General features: G+C 39.3%; 1 protein-coding gene across 4 annotated transcripts in view; it reads left to right on the top strand.

The window, feature by feature from the left end:
- The first annotated feature begins 450 nt into the window (after positions 1 to 450).
- The window catches only part of nsmfb (NMDA receptor synaptonuclear signaling and neuronal migration factor b), a 33,409-nt gene continuing 12,051 nt past the window's right edge, over positions 451 to 21,808 (top strand). Inside the window, exons 1-7 of one of the 4 annotated variants that reach the window (XM_082169576.1) lie at positions 451 to 862; positions 9,444 to 9,500; positions 9,760 to 10,443; positions 10,541 to 10,613; positions 14,452 to 14,520; positions 19,564 to 19,616; positions 20,016 to 20,105. In XM_082169576.1, the coding sequence (XP_082025702.1) occupies positions 829 to 862; positions 9,444 to 9,500; positions 9,760 to 10,443; positions 10,541 to 10,613; positions 14,452 to 14,520; positions 19,564 to 19,616; positions 20,016 to 20,105 (1,060 nt within the window). In that variant the 5' untranslated portion in view covers positions 451 to 828. Of the gene's footprint in view, positions 863 to 9,438; positions 9,501 to 9,759; positions 10,444 to 10,540; positions 10,614 to 14,451; positions 14,521 to 19,563; positions 19,617 to 20,015; positions 20,106 to 21,808 lie in introns of all 4 variants that reach the window. The other 3 variants (XM_082169575.1, XM_082169578.1, XM_082169577.1) reach the window with 3 other exon arrangements.

Below are 21,808 nucleotides of genomic sequence, written 5' to 3'. Positions count from 1 at the left end.
TGGTGTACTAACAGTATAGTTTTATATAATTAGTGTAGCCTACATTCAGACAGAAGTCTAAAAAATGATGTTCTGTAAGTAGAGTTCTAGTTGTTGTTGTGCATGTGTTTTAAATGTTATTTTAATTTATCACATTTTATTATTTACAATCGCAATCTGCTGGCTGTTTAAATTCTTCTCAAAAGCGCATAATGGCTTCCTGTGAGACAACACGCCTCGCTATTGGGGTCAACCACATGTAGGCAAAATAGGCTGCTGGTGGAAATTTTCAATTGCTTTTGGAGACAAAAAAGTGCTTCATTCTTTTTGTACACTTTTAATCTGACGCTAAAGGACAAGCTGAGCCTCTTTCTCCCTTATATGGCACTAGTTTCCGTCACGCGTTTTATCTGGATCAGAGAGAGAGAGAGAGAGAGAGAGAGAGAGAGAGAGAGAGAGAGAGAGAGAGAGAGAGAGAGAGAGAGAGAATGTTTGTAAGTGAGTGGCGCGCACGAGCACATTCTAGCGTACTGGCAGCTCACTCTCCACATTGCTGTACTAACTCAAACTCCGCTAACAAGACACTATAAACTTCACGTTGTGAAATTCAGCTGGACGTCGCGTTCCTAAACATGAGGAACAAACGGAACGTCTGACAGAGACCCTGAGCAGCAGTTTGAATCAAGGAGAAGAGAGGAGGCGATCGTATCTCTACTCTGCGGATGATTTGTTTCCATTGAGCATTATACTTTCCTCCATTGCAGATGTGACGAGTGGAATGAGCTGTTTTTACACACTGGTCGTTTCACTACAGCATGGGAACTGCCGTGTCGAAGAAGAATGTAAGGAATGATGCGATTTCTTCTGTTGCCGCAAAAGTTAGGTGAGTCTCTGCAGCATCACAGGCGCGCGAGCAACGCGTCTCATGGAGGAGGTGGATCATGTGCTTCTTCTCAAAACTATAACATCTCATCACACCTCATATCGTAACACTTGTTTCCTTGTTTTTGACTACTGTAAAACACAGATAAAATTGGTCAGAAATACATCAGTGACAGAGCTGTCACTGATGCTGATATCGTGTTGAAGACACTTGTACTTTGTAACTGGCGTGCTAACTTTGTATCAAAATATTCAAGTTGGACTGAAATTATTTTTCAGGGCTTTTTTTTATTAGAAACTATCGGAAATGTAGTTATTTACTGTTGAGCTGATGACATCAGTGTGCCAGTGTCATTTATTGTTATTATTTATAAGAAGTATTGTTGTTTTTGCTGTTGTTTAAGGATATGATGATGAGGATTACTGTTGTTGTGACGTTCATTTCGGGTGCTGATGATGATGCTAAACATATTATTATAAAGCTCTTTTCAGAATCCATCAATTTACAGTAGCCTGGTGTTTATATTATTATTATTATTTTATTCAAGATTGTATTATTATTATTTGTTTTTTTTTATTTAAGACATTTTAAATATTTCAATACGGTTTTATTTAAATTGTCAGTTTGGTTTTTGTTTGCTTAACAGCGCAAATATAAGGCTGATGTTCCACCATATGACAGAGATATGCCAGTCACTTCGTCATTCTCAATCACAGACGTCATGAAGTCAGGTGTGATTAGGCCTACCATACTGAGACAAGCCTGAGATTTGTTGTCTCTTTTGCTTGTTACTTGGCTAGAATATTCATTTATATAGTTTTGTGTAGGGATTGTGCCCTTAGACTCAACCAACATCATTTTGCACCTTTGAAAGGCTTCTGTCTTTGTGCACCTTTGAAAGTAAATGTATCAGTCACTTATTCATTTTACCCACTCAAATTACCATGAACAACCATATTCACCATAACCGTTATCCCCAATCAGCTGTCACCAAACTTCGGACCAACCCTTGAGACTCATTACCTCTGCATTACAGTGACAGTGTGATATTTTGCTGTATTCATCCTCCTCCTTTAATTAATCTGTTTAGTGGGGTGATGCTTGACAGTTTCAGAATTTTAATATCTCAGCCAAACAGCACTTCTGTATGCACTGTATGCCTTGAACAGAGAAATAAATTCTGGACGGGAGGGAAGCGTGATCATTTTCAGTGAGTGTCCTCCCTCTTTCAGCTGCTGCTGCAACCTTGTTAGAGTTTTCTAAGATGGATTATGGATGTGTAAGATGCATTTACAGACTGTTTGGATATTCTGTACACTGAACTGCACTATGCAGGCCTTAGGGGAGCTTGATGGCTACTTGACCACTGTATTTCTTGATGGATAGATGATAATGACTTTTTTCAGCTCTTTAAAATATCTCCCGCATCCAGTGACAGAGAATAAAAGAACCACGCTGAAATAACAGCCCAATGCCAATTAGAGTTATGCAGTGAATAGATCTATAAGCCTCCCCATAGTCTCACAGGCTGACATGTAAATGTCTAATTAGAGTTTGAGACCACCTGTAGTCGTACTGGAGGGAGGCCCAGATTATATGAAAACTCATATGTTTATATGTGTGTGACGATGCTTTGGGTTAGACTGGGACACATGGTGTTTCTGTTTTCCTGTCTTTTTGCTATATTTTGTTTTAGTTAGGAAACCAATAAATGAAAGACTTTTTCGAATATTTATCATCTTTTTTATTCCCTCCTATAAAGTTAGTCAATGTTTTATAGCATTATCTTATAATTTAGGCTAGTATTTGTGCCATTTCTACTTAGCCTCTTTCTTTTTTTTTAAATCTATGCATTTTTTAAATGAGTTAAACCTCTGGTTTGTTTGCGGACTGGGGATTTTCTGTTGGGTCTAAAATCCCATGGGTCCCGTCTCGTCCTTTAATATCTGTCTCTCTAGAAAGTCTGCCTTACATTGTTTTTGGTGAAACATTCAATGAAATGTGCAGACTGATTGAATAAGGGACTTAAAGAAACTTCAGTCATTCTTTACTAACGTTGAGATTTTTTGGAATCTTGCTTGTTAGTTGTACCATCTGGAATAATCCGCAATATCTTCCTCTTTTTGTGGATAGGAGTAATAAAATCCTCAATTCTCTTCCTATTTTACTGACTACGTATGTCAAGTTGCGCACCAAAGCTTTCAGAACGACCCCTTTTTGCAGCTTAGTTCCAATAAATGGCCTTTTTGTACTGCAGATAGAGTTCTGAAAGGTCTCGAAAAATTGGAATGGATCAGCTGGGACATTTTGGTCGATTGCCATTTGGAACCTCAATGTTTGCAATGCGACTAATTTAGAAACCTGCTCATTAAGTGTTAATGAATTTCTAATGAAGAGATTTTAAAAGCTGCATGCCAATGGCAGATGTTTAGCATTTTCAGAGACGAATATGACTCAGTGTTTAGTTCACACTGCAAGCTTACATAAATTGTAGCTGTCAATGACAAAAACTCTTAGCTGGCAGTGAGGACAGTGTGAGATAAGGATATGAACAGTACACTCAGAAATTAAATGGGCAAAGAGAACACAAGATTTGTAGGTTCATTATAAGCAAACAAGGAGGACTAGAAAACAATGTGAGAGAAAGGGGTCATGTCACACATGGGTGTTCTGGTTAATGCGTCTGAGGCACTCAAGAACAAATTGTACTTGCTTTTTGCTAAATTAGTGTAGATCACCAAAGCGGTCCGCTGAAGTCATAGTCACCCAGGGCAAAAGCACTCATTCCTGGCTCTGTGCGTGAACAGACACATGAAAACAGCTCCAGTGTGTGCTATCTCAACTCTCCTTTTCCCATGCTGCCTTCATGCACTTATAGCCTCATGCATTCAATCTAAATGTCAGTGTGTATTTGTGTCCACATTGGGCACTGCAGTTATTGTTTTTACATCTGCTTGTATCTTCATGTTGTTCTTCTGAATCACTAGTCATCCACCTCTTCTCCTGGAGCACCACGGGGCTTTCGTCTAGCAGTCCTGGTTAAAGCTTCTGCTGGTTAAAACGCTTCTCTCTGAATTCTAGGGCTGTACTGTCCTAGTCGACTAGTCGATTAGTTGGTCGATACGTTCTGGTTCGACCAAAATTCTGATTGGTCGATTTTCTGCCGCGTTTATTTCATCAGTTTTGCCGCGCTGAGGCGCGCTCATTTCATCAGGTGGAAAGCACTAACTGCTAATGGGGGTGTTTTCAGAATACCCTTGTTTCACTGTAACAGTCTGTCTTCAAAACACCCCCCTTGTTTTCACCTTTTTTGGATTAGTCCAACCCAAGAGAGAGCGTCGAGCGTAGTAGGTTTGATGCTGAATATTATTTATTTAATTGTGAGAGCGTTTAATAGTCAGTCCTCTTCTAACATGTCAACAACAAAGAAATCGACAGTGTGGCAGCATTTTGTTAAAATTGATAACAGGAAAAAGGTTGAATGCAAAGTTTGCAAGCAACAGTTTTCCACAGCTTGACGACAAACATGACATATCATCTACTGTAAAAGTGGTAAGCTCACTTGTCTGCGTTAGCTTGCCCTGTCTGTTTTGAGTAAGCTATGAACATATCAGAATTTGCATATTTCAATGTTTTAGTGTGATAACCTAACTTTTTTATTTTTTATTTGGAGCCTAATGCGCAATTGCGCTGTGCTGTTGGTTGTTAGTTTTGAGCCTAGGATGCTTTATTTTTCAGTTATGCACTTTATTTCGTTTCTGCTCTTGATCTGGTTTGTTTAATAAATATATTTTTTTTATTAAAGTGGACGTGCCTTTTGTGTTTATTAAGAGTAAAAGCTTTAAGTTAATAGTCTATTCGTGTCTCAGCTGCGAAGCTAACGTTAAGCTCATCAGCCTCGCTCGGTGCGAGGACATGCACGGTGAAATGATAGTGTCTGACTAATAATAACTTATTATTATAACATATGACAAAAATAATTGTCTAAATTATGTTGTATATTCCTCAACAGTTCTTGTGATGATATCACTAGTTGACAACATAGTACTATTTTCGGAAATCATAAGCTATGATATTGCGCAGGTGAGGCAGGGCTGTCAGAGCTGACAGACTCAAGTGTCAGACTCATTTCAGTGCAAAATAATTAGGTCAAAAACGATTTAATATACTGCAAATAGCCTACTAGTTGTTTGTTTATTTATAATTCATTTAGGCGGACAACAAGGCTACCAAGTACTGCGCACAGTGCACATCTAATTAATTTAACGTTTTTTTTTTCTAACGTCATTTTTAGTCGATTTTAGTCGATTTTTAGTCGAAAATTTCAGGACTTCAGTCGACCAAGATTTTCTTTGGTTGAGTACAGCCCTACTGAATTCCCTCATTGCTTCCTCCCTTTCCCCCTTTACTGTCACATGACTGAAAACACGAGAGATGCTCCCAGATGAAAACACTACTACACCCTCAGACAAACTGGCATGAGACGAAGGCTAGACTGTGTGTGAAAGAGAGAGGAGAAATATGTTTGTGAGTGATTTGGGCCTCTCTTACTGCTTCTCAATATGTATTATTCATAATTTAATTCTCTCCAACTGAGCAGCTTTTGTTGTTTTGAATCAGAGATTTTTGAATTAAAAAAGAACAATAAACTATCCTCACACTAATAAGGTAATTGCTTGTTCCTCGCACTTAGGCAGAAGGTATTAATGTAGAACAATCGGATTTCAAAGAGGCACAAATTATTCACAGAGTGGACAAGCTGGCAGTTTTGAGGTTCAGCGGTTCAGCAATGAATGTGTGGGGTGAGGTATCACTTTCCCTGCCTCACTCCTTGAATCTTTAACAGGATAGATTATAATACAAGCCAATGGGGCCAGTGCTGGGGGCCTCTGACTGTCAGGGACCTCCAGCCAGGAGGCCCATGGTGGCCTGACACTTGGAAACAAGCCACTGCCAATGTAAAATTCATATAAATGAACTTATGAATATGTGCCAGTCGAATGTGTATAAATAATAAAATAAATGAAGAAATGAGGAAAGTTATCCTGGCTCATCCTTAGCACATTGAGTTCATTTTGAACACCTTGCAGATATAATGTTGAATATTGGTTGTGGGGCATCCATTTCGCGGTGTATTGCACACACAGCATGTTTATTCTCACAACTGCAGTTTTATTTCTCATTTTTGCAATGCAATTTCTTGTTATTATACTCATTACATATCGACTATTGCCCAACGTAGCTGGACCATAATCCATCCTTGTCTATTACAGGCATGTGTTCTCAGTTTGTCCTCTCCAACCCTCTTACAGGAATCGACTGATCATAGAGAGTAGTTGGACTTTTTCCAGTGCACCAGTTGACTTGTGGGTCGGTGTCAAGATAAATCAGATCTCTGTTAGGACCACAAGCAAAATTATCTTCATTTGTGTTTCGAAGATGAACTAAGGTCTTAAAGGTTTGGAACGACATGAGAGTAATTAATGACAGAAATTTCATTTTTGGGTGAACTAACCCTTTAATGTTGTTTGTGTGTACTACTGGACTTGGTATTAACTAATAGTTGATGGAGAACTGATGTTGAGGCAAGACCTGATTTCTCATGACATTGGTTGTCAAAACCCAATTTTTATAAGCTGTAAATATACAAAGATTTGTAGGGAGAAAAATGTCCACTAGGCCAGCCCGTTTAAGCTTCGGATCCTGGCGTACTGTCCTCAGACACCCACTACACTTATCTATCGCACATTCACAGCAGTTTTACGGGATTGCTCCCGCTCTGAGTCCTGCCTTCCAGTCTTATTGAAAATGATTTGTGTCCTAGCGGGCAACTTTTTTTCGAGTAGCCCTCTGCACTGTACTTCCTCGTCTGCCGTCAAACATCCCATCCCATTTCTCCTGCTATCTGCCTGCACACACACCTCTCCTCACCGACTAGAAGCTAAACGTGTTATTTTAGGACCATCATTCAGTACATTTCAAGTTAACCATGTCAGTACAATCATAACACAAACGCTGTGGGTTTCGATGAGTCGGCATAGGTCCGCTGCTCTCTTTTAGTTCTAGTCCACCTCTGCCCTTCAGTGTTTTTTGATTGGCCCATCACACTTTAAAACATTTAGCTTGTACCTACTCCAGGCACTGTGGAGTGAGACAGTGAGAAGAATGATGAGGAAGGGATTGGACAATTGCACTCTGTTTCACTCTTCCCATCTGTTAGAAGAGTTTGTTGAGTGAGGAGAGAGAGAGATGCACATGCTGGCTAGTGGCTAGTATTGAATTATTCAAACTGTCGTTACAGTAAAACATGGCTACTCCAACAGCATTTCCCAGCATCTCTAGAGAGATGCAGAGGCTGCACAATTTGCCCATAGCGTGCTGATTATGCTTGTGGAGGTGCTTGTCAGTTCACAGCATTCATCTGTGTGCATTTGGGTAGCATGTACGTTTCTCGAAGTGCAGGGATAGAGGTGGGATTCAAAGAGTCTATTTATGCATGTTAGAATCTACATATTTATCGAGCTTGTGGAGCAGAAACATTTGTGTGGGAAGGCATCATTAGTTGGGAACTAAATTAAAAACAAGGTGAGTGAAACGGGTTGGGTGCTATTTTTCAGTTGTGCTTGCTTGCTGGTTGGTGTACTCCCCCCAGCATATGCGAGCGATTAGGCTGCATTAGTAGTGTTCTCGCAGGGCCACACAGGAGGGGGGAAATACTGTCTAAACCTTTCCAATGCTTAAAAGGTGGAGTGATGAATTTGATAATGGAATCTGGCAGATCTTCGAATGTATTAATGATTTGTAAAAATCATCAGTGCTGATTCTAAGGGCCATCGGGAGTGCAAATGCATCCATTTTCAGTGGCCTAACCACACACACACACACAATGAAAACATTGCATAAAGGCTGGTTGAATGGTTAAATGAGAGAAAGGTTTGGCAATGTTCGAGACAGAGTTCTTTGAATCCTGTCTTTTATTGCTGAGAACATATTGTTCTACTCATAAAGCTGTTTCCCTTTTCCTTCTTTATAACAAACTCATCTTTCCGACCTGAGGTCATGTTAACCGAATATCTTCCGTCATTGACTAATTTTTTTTAGCAGTGAGGAACATTTGAAAATTTGAGTTCAGGCAAAATACTCAACAAGAGTTGATTGAGTGGAGTTCACTTCATTTTTTTATGTAGTTCATATTATAATTTGGATTGTATTATGTAATATATTGCATTGTTTATATTTGCCTGTTCAGGCACAAAGGTCTTGTTTTAGTGGCTACCATTGTCACTGCAGGGGGGAAAACAAACATTCATCTGATTTGAGTGGTGCTAAACACTCTATAAGTGACACATAGTCTCTCTTCATTTGTTCTCTTCTTAAATAATTATATGCATAATATAGCCCATACGCTCATCCTGTACGTTCATGATTAAATGTGAACGAAAACAAGAGCTATTAAAAGTCTTATTATCATTAAAATGTGAAAATTAAAATGACGGTTAATATTAGATTATGAAAGAATTTTTTCAACCCTGAGAAATGAGAAAGATTTAACAATGCTCTGTTCTTGACTATGCTTCCTTAGTTCTGAGCTATTGCTCCCTCCCTTCATACAGCAAGTCAAATTAGGGGTCATGTTCTTGTATCACAGCAGCTGAGTGGCCTCATACTGGAAGCTGTAGTGTATCTCTCGATTTCATTCATTGCTTTACACCTCATTGCCTAGAGAAGTTATTGTATATGGAGATTTTCAGCATTTTTTGGCCTAGTTTAAATTGGAGGCATAATTTGTGACATCTGCTAATGTTTCCTATTTCCACTTGTGAGATAATTGAATGTGGGAAATAGACTGCGTTAGACCTGTAGTCTTATGCTTTGCGTTGTGGGAAAACCATTATTGAGTATTGACTGCACATCTCACACAGTGTTTAGGTGAGAAATACGGTCAGTCGAATTATAAAGAAGACGTTATATTTAAGTGGGAAGCCATAAATCACTCAAGTGGCCAAGAGGAGAATCTAAAATTGCTTTATAAAGTTTGTGGTCTGTAAATGTCTCTGTGTAACGCTATAGAACAGGTCCATTGAAATGGATGTGAAATATTGATGCCATTTGTAATATTATTATTAAAAACAATCTGCTTGATAAGTCATGACGCATCAAATACTTTTCCGGGTCCAAGCTTCTCTATTAAAAGTGAGAATACTGTCTCAACAGCCATTTATGAGCAGTGTTCATTCACAGCCCACCACAAGTGTCCCATACACCAGTATTTTTATTTAACAATTCTGAAAATATCTGAAAATAAAATAATAGTTTTTGGTATGGAGATAATGGTTAGGATCATGAGTTTTTTATATTACTACAGCACAATGTGACTGTATTTTAGCACCATATTTGTTTGCTTTTGGGATCTGAAAGAGCATTTTGACCTGAAAACACTGATTTTGTGACATCAGATTTAACAAAGGGATTATGAATAACTACTGAGATCTGAATGCATCAGCATGCGAAAGTACACCAAGACCGAGAGTTTTATCTCCATGCTCTGATTTGGTCTTCTGTTTGTCTCTCTGCAGAGCAGCTCGAGCATTTGGAGAGTATCTTTCTCACACACACCCTGAGAACCGCAACGGAGCAGGTTAGGTTCATTCCACCTCATGCCCTACCTTCATTTGTCCTCATGTCTTTTGTCCCCTCATATTCACCTGTTTTACAGTTTGTGAAGTACTTGAGTGTATTAATACTTACATTAGGCAAAGCAACATTAATTCCACCTCTGACCACTCACCCAGTCATCTTTCAATTGATCATTACAGAAGAGCTTTATTTGCACCTGTCTTTGCCAAGACAAGATAAAAAATCAGTTTTTCTTGGTTTATTTATGTCTCTCACTCCAGATCATTTGCTGTCTGACACCTTCATTGGTCAAGATACAGACTCCCCTGACATCAACCGACTAAACAACAATAACAGCCTCCAGCCATATTCCCAACACACTCTCATAGTCAAGCCCAGTCAAGAAGAGGCTCAGCCGTACAGCCAGTCTACGCCCCTTCAAACCAGTTCCAAGCGTCGTCTCTCCGTAGAACGCAGCCTTTCTTCTGAGGACCAGCGGAATCAAAAGCGTGCGGAGAGCTCTTTGAAGCCAGCACGTGTCTACACCATTACCAGGGAGCGAGATATGCTCAGGGGGCAGGGAAGCGAGGAGAGTTTGGAACTAGAGGTGCTGAAGAGGACCACAGACCCGCCAAGAACCAATGCTCCCTCCAATTTACATAGCAGCCATCATCGAGGAAGCCACCATCGTGGAAGCAACGGCCCCAGCCACCAGCATCACTATGGCCATGCACCTCTGACCCAACCTTTGCAGAGCTCAGGTAGTGCCCATAACATCCGGGACTGGGGGTCGAGACGGAGCAGGTCTAGAGAGGACTGCACACCGGATTGTGTTGCTTGTATTCGGCCACACTGCCAGAGCCAGCGCTCTCTGGACCTTGAGACGTCACCGCATGGTGGTGGCAAACAGCACAAGAAGCTGGAGAGAATGTACAGTGAGGACCGTGTGTCCTCTGAAGATCGAGGTAAGGAGAAGATCACTGATCACTGAATGACTGTTAATTGGTTTATTGACTTTGAGATTTACACAATACCTGCTACCTTTGCTCTTTTTGCTTGCAGAGGATCACGCGAACAGCTGGTTCCCTAAAGAGAACATGTTTAGCTTTCAGACTGCGACCACCACCATGCAAGCGTGAGTGGGATTTCATTTCTTCAAACTTCTCACTTCATCCTTTGGTTTCCTCTGTAGTAGGGTTGGTCTCTGAAGCAGACATATCATTTAAGCTATCCTGACTCATGCATGTGGGAGGACAGGAGGTATTCTTTCTCTTTCTCCTTCCCTTCCTTTCTCTTTTTATTTGTCTTCTTTTCCGTTCCCTTCCTCTTTCCCCTTTCCAGTTCTTTCCATTACTGTTTCCCTTCCCTTTTCCCTTTGCCTTCTTTATTCTCTTCCTTTTCCTTTTCTTCTTTTTCCTTTTCTTATTTCCCCTCTGTCTATTCCTTTTTATTTCCATTTCTTTCTCTTTCTTTGTCATCTTAATTCTTTTTTTCCTCTTCTTTTTCCCTTATTCTCTCTTCATTAATCTCTTCCTCTTTCTTTTTCTTCTTCCCTTCCTTTATCCCAACCTCCTTTCACTTTCTTGATCCTTCTCTTCCTCTTTCCATTTGTCTGTCCCTTCCATTTATCCCCCCCCCCCCTCCTTTCTCTATGCCTTTTTTGTTCTCTTCTTTGTCCTCTTCTTAGCTCTTTTCCTTTTCCATCCTATCATCTTTTTCTTTCTCTTTCTCTCCCTCTTTCATTTATTCTTCAACTTTTGAGTCGAGTGAATTCAGGCTTCATTCTTCTCTGTGCACAGACGCTTTCGCTCAGTTTGACTGTTTAATTATCACCTGTCGGGCAGAAGTCTTAATCACAGAGCTGAGCCCCCCCACTGGGGTGCAGTCCATCTCCCTCCAGCCGACATGCATGTTGTCTCCCCCTCAACCTTACTCTGCTCTCCCACCCACTCCCTAAGTAAAATACTTAGCTATTTCATGTTCTCCTCTCAGTTGTTCATTCCCTCCTTTTCCTGGTTTCTAATTAACACTTTCACTTAGAACCATTTCAGTTTGTGTGAAATGTTTGGCTGTAAAGCTGTCATTTTGTGATTTGACTATAATAGGTAGTGATAAAGCACTTGGTAATTCTTTCATGAGACCTGACCCAGTGTTTATATTTGAAAGACACTCTCTATTTACTGTGTACCTTACCTTTTTACTTTTCATGTGTTTTCTTGTGATGGTTAAAGCACTGTTCTCTCTTTTCTCTTTTGCTTCTCCTTGGCTCTAAAGAATATCGTGAGTATTCCTTTCTCATTAGCCCATTGTTTTCAAAAGTCAACACTCCGCTCCATCCCCACCCTCTGCTCCTCTGTGCTGCCTTCTCTCCTTGTCCTGTGTTAACTCTCACTCCACCAGCATTGGACAGAGTGTTTGAAGTTATGGAGGAAATCTGTCTCATACAGCACACATAATGCTCTTGATATACCAATATCAGTCATCGCTTCTCACATTTCAGCTGCTGTGTAGGAGAGAGACCTTGTTTGTTGTACTACTATGGTGATGTGACCTTTGAACTTTTTAACCACTTTTTTGCCCATGTTTTTACCACGAATTAGTTACTGATGCTCTGTTCCAAAACCTAGAAAGCTAACTTACTGTTCATTCCTAACATTCTAAACTCATAGGTGACTGGTCTGGATAAAAGTGCAGGAATCCAACTGCAGTATGTGGAGTAAAGTTGAACTCGACTAAGACAGAATTCAGCCTAACTCAAATGTATTCTAAATGTGTCTTAAAGGTGCTCTAAGTGATGTTGGGTGACGTCACTTCTTGTTGACGTTTAAAGTATTGTCAAACAAAACGGAGGCTAGCTCGACCCTCCCTCCTCCTCATCCGCGGACTAACCCCCCAAACCCCACCCCAAATCCTTCTTGTCGGTTATTGGCTGGAACAGTTTGTTATGTTTCGTGGTGTGGGTTAGCCCAGTTTGTTTTTCTTGCCGTTTGTGGAGCCTGGGGTGTCTACAGAGACCGCGTTTTTTTACAGTGTGTTCAGGGGACAGGCAGCTAGCGGATGGTGAGGGGGTGTTTGCTGTATGTGACAAAACATGTTTTGGCCAAAAAAACGCGTGACATCGCTTAGAGCACCTTTAAGGCAACCAATGCAACATGACACATAACCATAACATGCCTTAACATGCTGATGTTAAAGGCACACTATATAACTTTTGGCCCTTTTGCTATCGGGATGATTCGATCTACTACGAGTTTGTTTACCATCGAAATTATTTTGAAGCTGTTATATTAAGGTACACATCTTGCATAGTGTGCCTTTAAGAGATATAACCAGTGTAGATGGAAAGGATCTCAATCTGACTGGCTGAAGATGTTACTAGCTATACCCCTTAATAGACACTGTACTTCATTGAAAATAAATTCCAGCACAGCGCTACAACAACCATAATGAAAATAGCCTTTACAATAGATAATGCTTTACAATGAACTCTGTTAGAGAGCTACATATGAAAATGGATCTGTTCAATAAAATACCTTACTCACCTGTTGAGTAATAAAAATGCCATCTCCGCATCACTTTTACAATATTTCAGTTCTTTATTTTCTCAGTTCTCGCCATCTCCGAAAAGCCAAGTCAATGTTGATTCTTGTTTTATTACGAGTTCTGTCATGTTCTCTTTTTGCCAGCAGACTCTCCTCTGATTCCCCGGAGGTTGAAGATTTAGCGTGCTCCATATCAAACTTTCTCGCTTGTTGTGACAACTAACCTATGCCACTTCCACACCATACCCGCATCAAAGTAGGAGGAGCAACTTTTCTCGATTTTACGGTTATGGCGAGACACGCACAGGCGAGTGATGAATGTATGCAATTTAACACGAAAACCACCCCGCTAGATCTAAATTATAAACGCTTATAATAGGCTTACCATAGTGAATCAGGGTAAGACAAAAACACATTTTGAAAAAGGGATTGATGATGTATTGATTTAAATTGTGTTGATTTAGAAAAAGAAAAAAAAGTTGCATAGTGTACTTTTAACAAAGTAATACTGTAATTTATTAAAAAAAACTTGTATAATAAAATACTATTTCAATTATTTATCAATACTTTTTTGATATTGAATGAAATATATTTATAATCAAAATTTATATCATCTTCATCTGCAATGTGGCCTTAAATTGTATCTAAAAACAAGGTATCTTAGAGAGAGCGGCATAATGTATAGGAATAGCTTCCGGGTCGGGAGCCTGGCTACGGTCTTCTAAAATAAGATCTAGGTAGACTGTTGACTAGATTTTGGAACAAAGCTTGTATTTTGGCTATAATGAGTGGTATATATTTTAACAATTAAAAAAAAATTGTGAACTGTCCCTGTTAGGAGCAATATGGTGATTGCTGCCATCGCTGTTGAATATTGCATGCAAAATACACAAAATACAGCCCAAGTATACCCCAGAAAAGTCACTCATCAAGATTTGCACGCAGCGTTCCAAGACCGTCACCAATCTGTCAAGGCTCTGAAGGATTTCAGGATGCAGTCACTTAGACACATCCACATGCAAATAAATGCACACATGCACTGTCAGAAAGTAGCTTCTGGGCTGTCATTAACCTCATCTACTGGGGACAGGAGTTTGATTTAACATAAACTGTCAGTGATGATGGCTATGTCTTCTGTCACCCTGTCAAAAACAATAGAAGCACGCTAGATATGATAACCACTCCCACAAAGATGTTACAGATTTCTGTGAATTGATCCTCTGTGCTGGTTGGTGACTGAGTGTCTGTTACACTTGACTTTGCTGTGGTCGTAGTGTTTGGTTCGTGAACGTGCGTGTAGTCGTGTCCCTTTGACCTGTGGGTGGTGATCAGCTCCTCTTGTGGTTTGAACCTTTCTGTGGCCACTCTAGACTTTTCCCTTTGCACTTCTCCCTGTACACACACCCATAACACTGTGACCGGTCCCAGCAGGGCGTTCCGTGGAATTGCAGAGAGAAAAAGGAGGAAAAGAGAGCAAGAGGCCACCGCACTGATGGAGAGGTACTGTCTAATGCCCCTAATGTCCTGTGTCACAGCCCTTCCCAAAACACACACACACGCACGCACACGCACACACGCACACACACACACACACAGAGTGAGACAGCGGGGAGATGGTGTTTTGTGTTGTCCTGTGTTACTGTAGTATTATGGTGTGTGTATCGCCTCAGATCTTTAAAGTCCAAACTCTGATCCTGCATACTACACATGAAGAACTGTTTCCTCTTTTGCACACTTCCCTGTGGAGTTGTGATGCTAGGTTTACCAAGCAGAAAGCCAACAGCAGTTTATTGATCTAAACCCAGGGAGTTCTACAGAAGCCAGTTTCCACGTTAGAGTAAAAAATAAAACCAGTTATTGTGAGATGAAGTTTAAAATAAGAAATAAAATCACAATGGTTAGATATACACTACCGTTCCGAAATTGAGTCTGTAAGATTTTTTTGAAAGAATTTAATATTCAGCCAGGTTGCATTAAATTGATCAAATATGACAGTAAATACTTTATTTCAAATAAATGCTGTTCTTTTAAACTTTGAGGTTCCTCAAAGAATCCTGGAAAATCCACAAAAATATTGAGCAGCACATCATTTTATTTTAAATTGTAATAATATTTCACAATAGTACTATTTTACTGTATTTTTGATCAAATTAATGCACCCTTGGTGAGCATAAGAGACTTTTTCCAAAAACAATAGAAGAATCTTACTGATCCAAATGGTGGGGAGTTTCCATTGACTTGTATTGTTTTTATGCAGAGCTAGTGATATTTTCTATTGCCAAACCCCTAAACTTAACCCTCACACAAACCTTTATGGATGTTTACATTTTCATTAGAACATTCTTTGATGTTCACTAAGCCATTTGCTGGTCCCCAAAATATACATGATTTCAGGTTTACTGCCCTTAAATTAAAGCAAAGCCTGATGCACGCACGCACACACATATACACACACACACACACACACACGCGCGCACACACACACACACACACACACACACACACACACACACACACACACACACACACACACACACACACACACACACACACACACACACACACACACACAAAGCACCTGGGTGGGGGTGTTTGTCTCTCTATGTTTGGCCTCTTGGATCAATAGGTCAGTCGAAAAACCGAAGGTGCAGTATCTTGAGTGTGTTAATCGATACAGCTCGAAAATGAACACTTTCAGAGTTTCACTTATCAGTCTAGTCTAGTGTCACGCAGGATACTAATGCCATGTGCATCCCAGCATGATGCAGAATTGCTAGAGAGATCTAATGTGTAGAGCAAAGAAGGACAATTGAAAGGACAGAAATGGTTTTCATCTTCCCAGCAAATGTGTAACAGAGTTCAGCTCCCCTTTTATTATACAGAAAAAAAGAGCAGACTGTGAATCTAGCTTTTAGTGTTTTCGTGGGTTAGATCCCATGACGCTGCTCAACAACATTACTGTAGATGCCTGTGACTGTGGGAAGGTTGCAGATAATTGGTTGCATCCATTAGGATTACAAAACAACTGCTCATGAAAGGTTTAGTTAACTCAAAAATGAAATTTCTGTCATCATTTACTCACTTTTATGTCTTTCAAAACCCTTATGAGTGTCTTTCTTCCATCATACAGTTTTATAATAATAATAACTTGGTCCTTTGTTTCTATGCAATCAGAATCAATGGTGACAAAATCCGTTTATGCATTCATATCCATTTGATTTGTGTGCTGCATTCCAAGTCTTGGACAGTGATGGACAGACCAACATTTAAGCTGATTTATTAACTAATAATATTACTCTTCAGTGAGATGTTAACCTACTGAAACTGAATACTGTGTCAGTAAGTTGACTTCACAGTTGAATTAGACCAGTTAAATTAGTGAACACATCATTCTTCTTTGTGAACTGCATCAGCCGATTCAATTGATCGATTCATTCACAAATCAGAATATCTACTTCTCTTGAACACATCAAGGAGAGGTAGGGTATGCCTTTTATCATTTTGAAGCTTGTCAGCCCCAGTTCTCATTTTTGAGAACAATATCTTCTTCAAAAGCACTTTCTATGTTCCATAGAATAAATAGTCATATGGGTTTGGAACAACATGAGGGTGAGTAAATCATGACAGCATTTTCATTTTCAGTGAACTATCCCATGAAGCTCAGTATTTTTAATTGTGCTGAGTTTCATCAGATAAAAAAAAAGTAGAACATGCTCTAAATCTTCTGGCACAGTTGTTTTATTTCAACTTTGAGCTGTTTCTGTTGTTCCCATTTTGAATGGCTGTGCTTTTTAAGAAATGTGTTATGTTATATTCTTAAATTATTCATAAAAGCAATAAATATATATATATTTATGTGAGGATCAACATGTCACACTCTGGCGATCTGACTGATCACTCTATTTTCAGCTCGCTCACAAATGAGGATTAAGATCGTTAGAGCGTCTAATTAAAAATGATTCTCATAGTTCTCTTGATACGCGCTTCTATTTTTGAAACTTGATGAAGATCTGCGCTCTTTCCCTGTCAGCTGGCACATTGACTTCGACAGCAGTTTAGAAGGTTGTCAGCAAGACAGACATAAGGAGAAAAGCAGTTCTGACAGCTATATAGATGCACTGTCACCATGCTCTTTGTAGCCATCTCAAATATAACAGCGATATTAAAAAAAGCCCTTTTCTCTTTTGTAAAATGTTCATGTTGGTGAATTTGATTATAGGCTCATAGCGGCACAAGTACAGTACATGCTGTAAAAATGTCCTCTGGTACGCATCACTCAATGTACTGTAAGAATATTAGTTTTCCCTCAGCATATTTGACTGGTTTAGGCCGCAGTGCTTCTTTCTAATATTGTGGTGTTGTGCAGCTGCATCATGCCTGCAGAAAGAAAATGCTTACTCTACACCGTGGCCATCGGTTTTGATCCTGTTTTTTGTACAAGCCAAATTGCCTCATTATTTCATCCCTGGCCCAGCTCTCCTTTATTTTAAGGGCTCCACATTGAGTGTGTGAGCTGCTCTATTATTTGTTGGCAAATGAGGAAAGACCACCTACCTCTCCACGGCTCACTCTACAATACTACACTACGGTGTAACCATGGTGACATGATGCATGGAGAACAAGTGTAGAGTGCAAACGAGAGGAGGAAGGCTGTCAGTTGAAGGAGTGAACTTGCTTTCATTCTCTGATGAGGCAGTTTGTAGTTGTTATTTTTTTGTGAGCAATTTTCTGGTTTGAAAGTCACCAGAACTCAGTAATGAAAACATAAAGCACAGTGACATTTTTAAATGGTTTTGCGCTATGAAGTTATTCATATTGTTATCAAGGTTTATTGCGCTAACATGTAACCACAGGTGAATTTAAGGCTTTGTCTGAAATCACATACTGTATAGTAGGTACTACATTTGGTTTGAAACTTACTTAAAAAAGTATGTTCTATATAGTATGAATGAAATTTCAGACATACTACATCCGCCATGTGGTCACTGTCATGTGATTATGCCGTCATTTGCATTGCTTCACTGCCATTCACAAATCATATCCCCAGGCCTCATGGGATAGTAAAGTGTCCATGAGATGCGCACTTTAGAATCTCGACGGAAGTAGTAGGTCATCCGGGTACTTTTCATCCACAATTTTATGAACATTATGAATTCGGACATACTACTCGGCTCACATACTGTAGGTATGGGTAATTTATGTTTCACAGGCCAGTACAGTGTTTATACTGACATTAACTGCATGGATGTTACATCACACAAAATCAAATGTTTTTGGGTACCAATGCTTTTGTAAAAATACCTTATTTACCCTAATTTTTCTCACCCATAAAGTAGAGTACGTAGTATTTGACCTGGTATAGGCGACCTGTCTTATATAGAAAAAAACAGATTTTTCTTGGCCACTGACTTTACTAGAGTAATTTCTCCGGTTTAATTTCCTATTTATATTCACAATTTTAAACATACATTATATTTAAAAGTAGTAAGACAAAAATAATTAGTAGTAAATGGAAAAAAATGCTCATTTAAGTTTGCACGTTTAAGTTTTCTATTATGTTAATTTAAAGTCACTATGAAACTAAGGGCAAATTCCAAGCTGCGTTTTTGCAACCTCGAAGGGCACGTCGGAAGGGGAAGCCGTTTGTAGGAGCGTTCCAAACGAAAGTTAACAACTGAATCCCTTCACGAAGACCCCTTCCACAAGTCGTTAGTGAAGGGAACATGCAGTGGTCATGTCAAGGAAGTAATTTCATTATTTATGGTCATGTTCTGCTATTCGGAGTGAGTAGGGCATAGGGATGCTCACTTCCGATTGAAATTTGCCCTGAAGTTGTGATCTTCCCTATTGTGACGTATATCCGAGTGATACAGCTTCTCGATTGAGAAAAGATGTTGGATGGGACTTGATTTTGTCCATCGGGAATTGATTGGTTCATTGGATTGTTGTTGTTTGCTGATTGCTGTGATCTCATGTGAGTGATAGTTTGATGGAAAGAAGGAATTATTGTCCTGAAGAGTCAGAGAAGAGAGGGGGAGGGAAAGTTATTTTGATTAAAGAGGGCACATGTTCACAAAAAAAATAAAACGTGCACAGATAAATTATTTATAATAAACACTGCAGTATTCCATAAAATATAAGAAATGTCCATTTAGATTTCTTGGTGACTTTAAGCTAAAAGATCAAACAGTGTGCTTAAATATCTGAAAATGACACGCAGATGAGTAAATTTGTTTCTGAAGCCTGAAGCAGTGTCAAACTGGGACAAACTGTTTATGTTTGCCTATTTTTTTTGCAGAAGAACAGTGAGGACTGGAGATTAGTTTGGAGTGCACTGAACTTGTTGTATAACTTCAAACACTCGTCCCTGTCCGTAATCTGCCATGCTAATGCTACCATGTATAAATGGATTGTTTGAAAGTGTGTTTAACATTTCCATTTTTGTCTCCTCTTACTCCATCTCCCATTCTTCTTGTGTTTTCCCCCTCTCATCTTATACCTTTTTCCAATCTACTGTGCTTCTGAAAATCCTTTCTATCCCAGAAACTTCCGGAAACATTTGAGGATGGTGGGCAGCAGGAAGGTGAAGACCCAGAGTGAGTTGTGTGTGCAAATTGTGTGTGATTTATTTATTTTTCAATGCAAATATGTGTACATGCCATTGCTTGACAATAATTCATGGTGTCAGATGAATTATTTTCAGGGGTCACAGATGCTTCAAGCATCTGGTCAAAAGGATGAAACTGATGCTCTTGTCTGATATACAACTGGCAATGTGACTTAGTTTCTGAAAACCTCGCCTCTCTCTCATCAATAAGCGTTACCGTATACAGAGTGAAAATTGATTCTAATATTTAGAAGTAGTCAGCCTAAAGCGGCTAAATCCTCAAACATGTCACTTCCCAACCTCAGACAAGAGCCCAGAGAGTGTGTGTGTGTGTGTGTGTGTTGAAGAGCAGTGTGTGTGATGCTTTCCTCCTCCGCTTCGTTATTAGCATTTGCTGATCGCAAAGCGAAGAGTTTCAGCCGCTCCTGGAGTGACCCCACACCCGTCAAGCCTGACTCTCTCCATGACTCCAGAGACAGTGAGTCCACACACACACAGAAAGACACACACAGCCATGGTGTATTCTTTTCTGATTTCAGTACATGTACATTATTGGTCTAGCCTGGTAATACCAAACTCTGCTACTTTGCTTTGCTTCGTAGACAGAGTCTGGAAGCGCATAATTGGAAAGCGTTTTCTTTCTCGAGGGGGGGGGGCGCTTGTCTGAAGTTTAAAATCATTGGTTACCCGTAAGCCAATCACATAACATTTGGTTATGATGTGTGTTATACGCCGGCTCAGCCGCATCGAACTTCCACTGTAAACACATGTATGATGCAAAAACAAAACCATCGAGCGAAATACCGGAGTGAACATGGCTGTGAACGACTTTTGCAGATTATGCGAAGTAAATCTACGCATCCACGGTACAATCAGCGTCTACATCACGGCTCTCAGCCCGCCCTCTGTTCATTGATTGGCCGGCTGTTTTCAAGCCGGAGGAAAACTGGGAGATGGGTCGCTATCTCAGACTGAGTACAGAAGCGAACTGAAATTGAGCGGAAGTACGAAGTCTTACGTAGTCAGGCTATTATTGGTCACCCACACAAAACATTCATATACAAATCTTATGATGCCTGTCAAGATCATGTCCCAGTCTTAAACATAACTTTAAACATAACAATTACAAACAGCTTTTCTGTTTGATATTTCTGTTCTTGCCAACTGGAGTGAACAGGAGTTGGACTGACTTGCCTTAAAATGAACGTTGATTAAAGGAAGTACAACAGCTAATATCATGTTTATATTTTTAAAGACACTAATGTTCAAAAGTTTGGGGTTGGTCATTTTTTATTTATTTATGTTTTTGACTCTCTTATCATGCTCACCAATAGAATGCTACATTTATTTGATCAAAAATACAGTGAAACAGTAATATTGTGAAATATTATTATAATTTAAAGTAACGTTTTTCTTTTTGAATACATTTTAAAATGGAGTTTATTCCTTTGGTGGCAAAGCTGAATTTTCAGCATCATTACTCCAGCCTTCAGAAATCATTCTAATATGCTGATATTGTGCTCAAGAAACATTTCTTATTATGATCAATGTTGAAAACACTTGTGCTGCTTAATATTTTGGTGCAAACCGTGCTTTTTAAAAAAAGGATTTTTTGATGAATAGAAAGTTCAAATAGAAATCTTTTGTAACTTTATAAATGTATTTACTGTCACTTTTGATCAATTTAATGAATCCTTTCTGAATAAAATATATATATTTTTAAAATCTTACTAACCCCAAACTTTTGTAATACATTTTATTTATAACATTTACAGTAATAACAAAGGCATTTTTTTTTATTATGAGAATGTGATTTTGGGTGGCAGAATTTAATGTCTTAAATAATGCATTTTTTTCCCCCCATTTCTTAATATGAAATGGACATGTTTTTTTTAGAGGCTTCATTTGTGCATTGTGCAATATTCGTACATCGTGCTATTCATCACGCGCACACACACACACATCAGCATCTGTGCATGTGTAAAATGTCTGTTACCACAGATGTATTCTGCTGTCTATATGTGTGCTTTCTCTTTGTGTCCTATATGGCACTAAATGCATTGCTTTGTAAGACCTTCTCCTCACAAACAAGCAGGAGAGGTCATGTTAGAACGGCCAACCTCTCAGACATGAACAACAGAATGCTTGTTGATAGAACCTGTCATCTCATTGGTTGTTTAT

Source organism: Leuciscus leuciscus (assembly GCF_965113295.1).
Source record: "Leuciscus leuciscus genome assembly, chromosome: 5".
In the NCBI taxonomy this organism is placed as follows: domain Eukaryota; kingdom Metazoa; phylum Chordata; class Actinopteri; order Cypriniformes; family Leuciscidae; genus Leuciscus; species Leuciscus leuciscus.
Note: the sequence above shows the minus strand (reverse complement) of the source record. Positions and strands in the feature narration are given on the sequence as shown.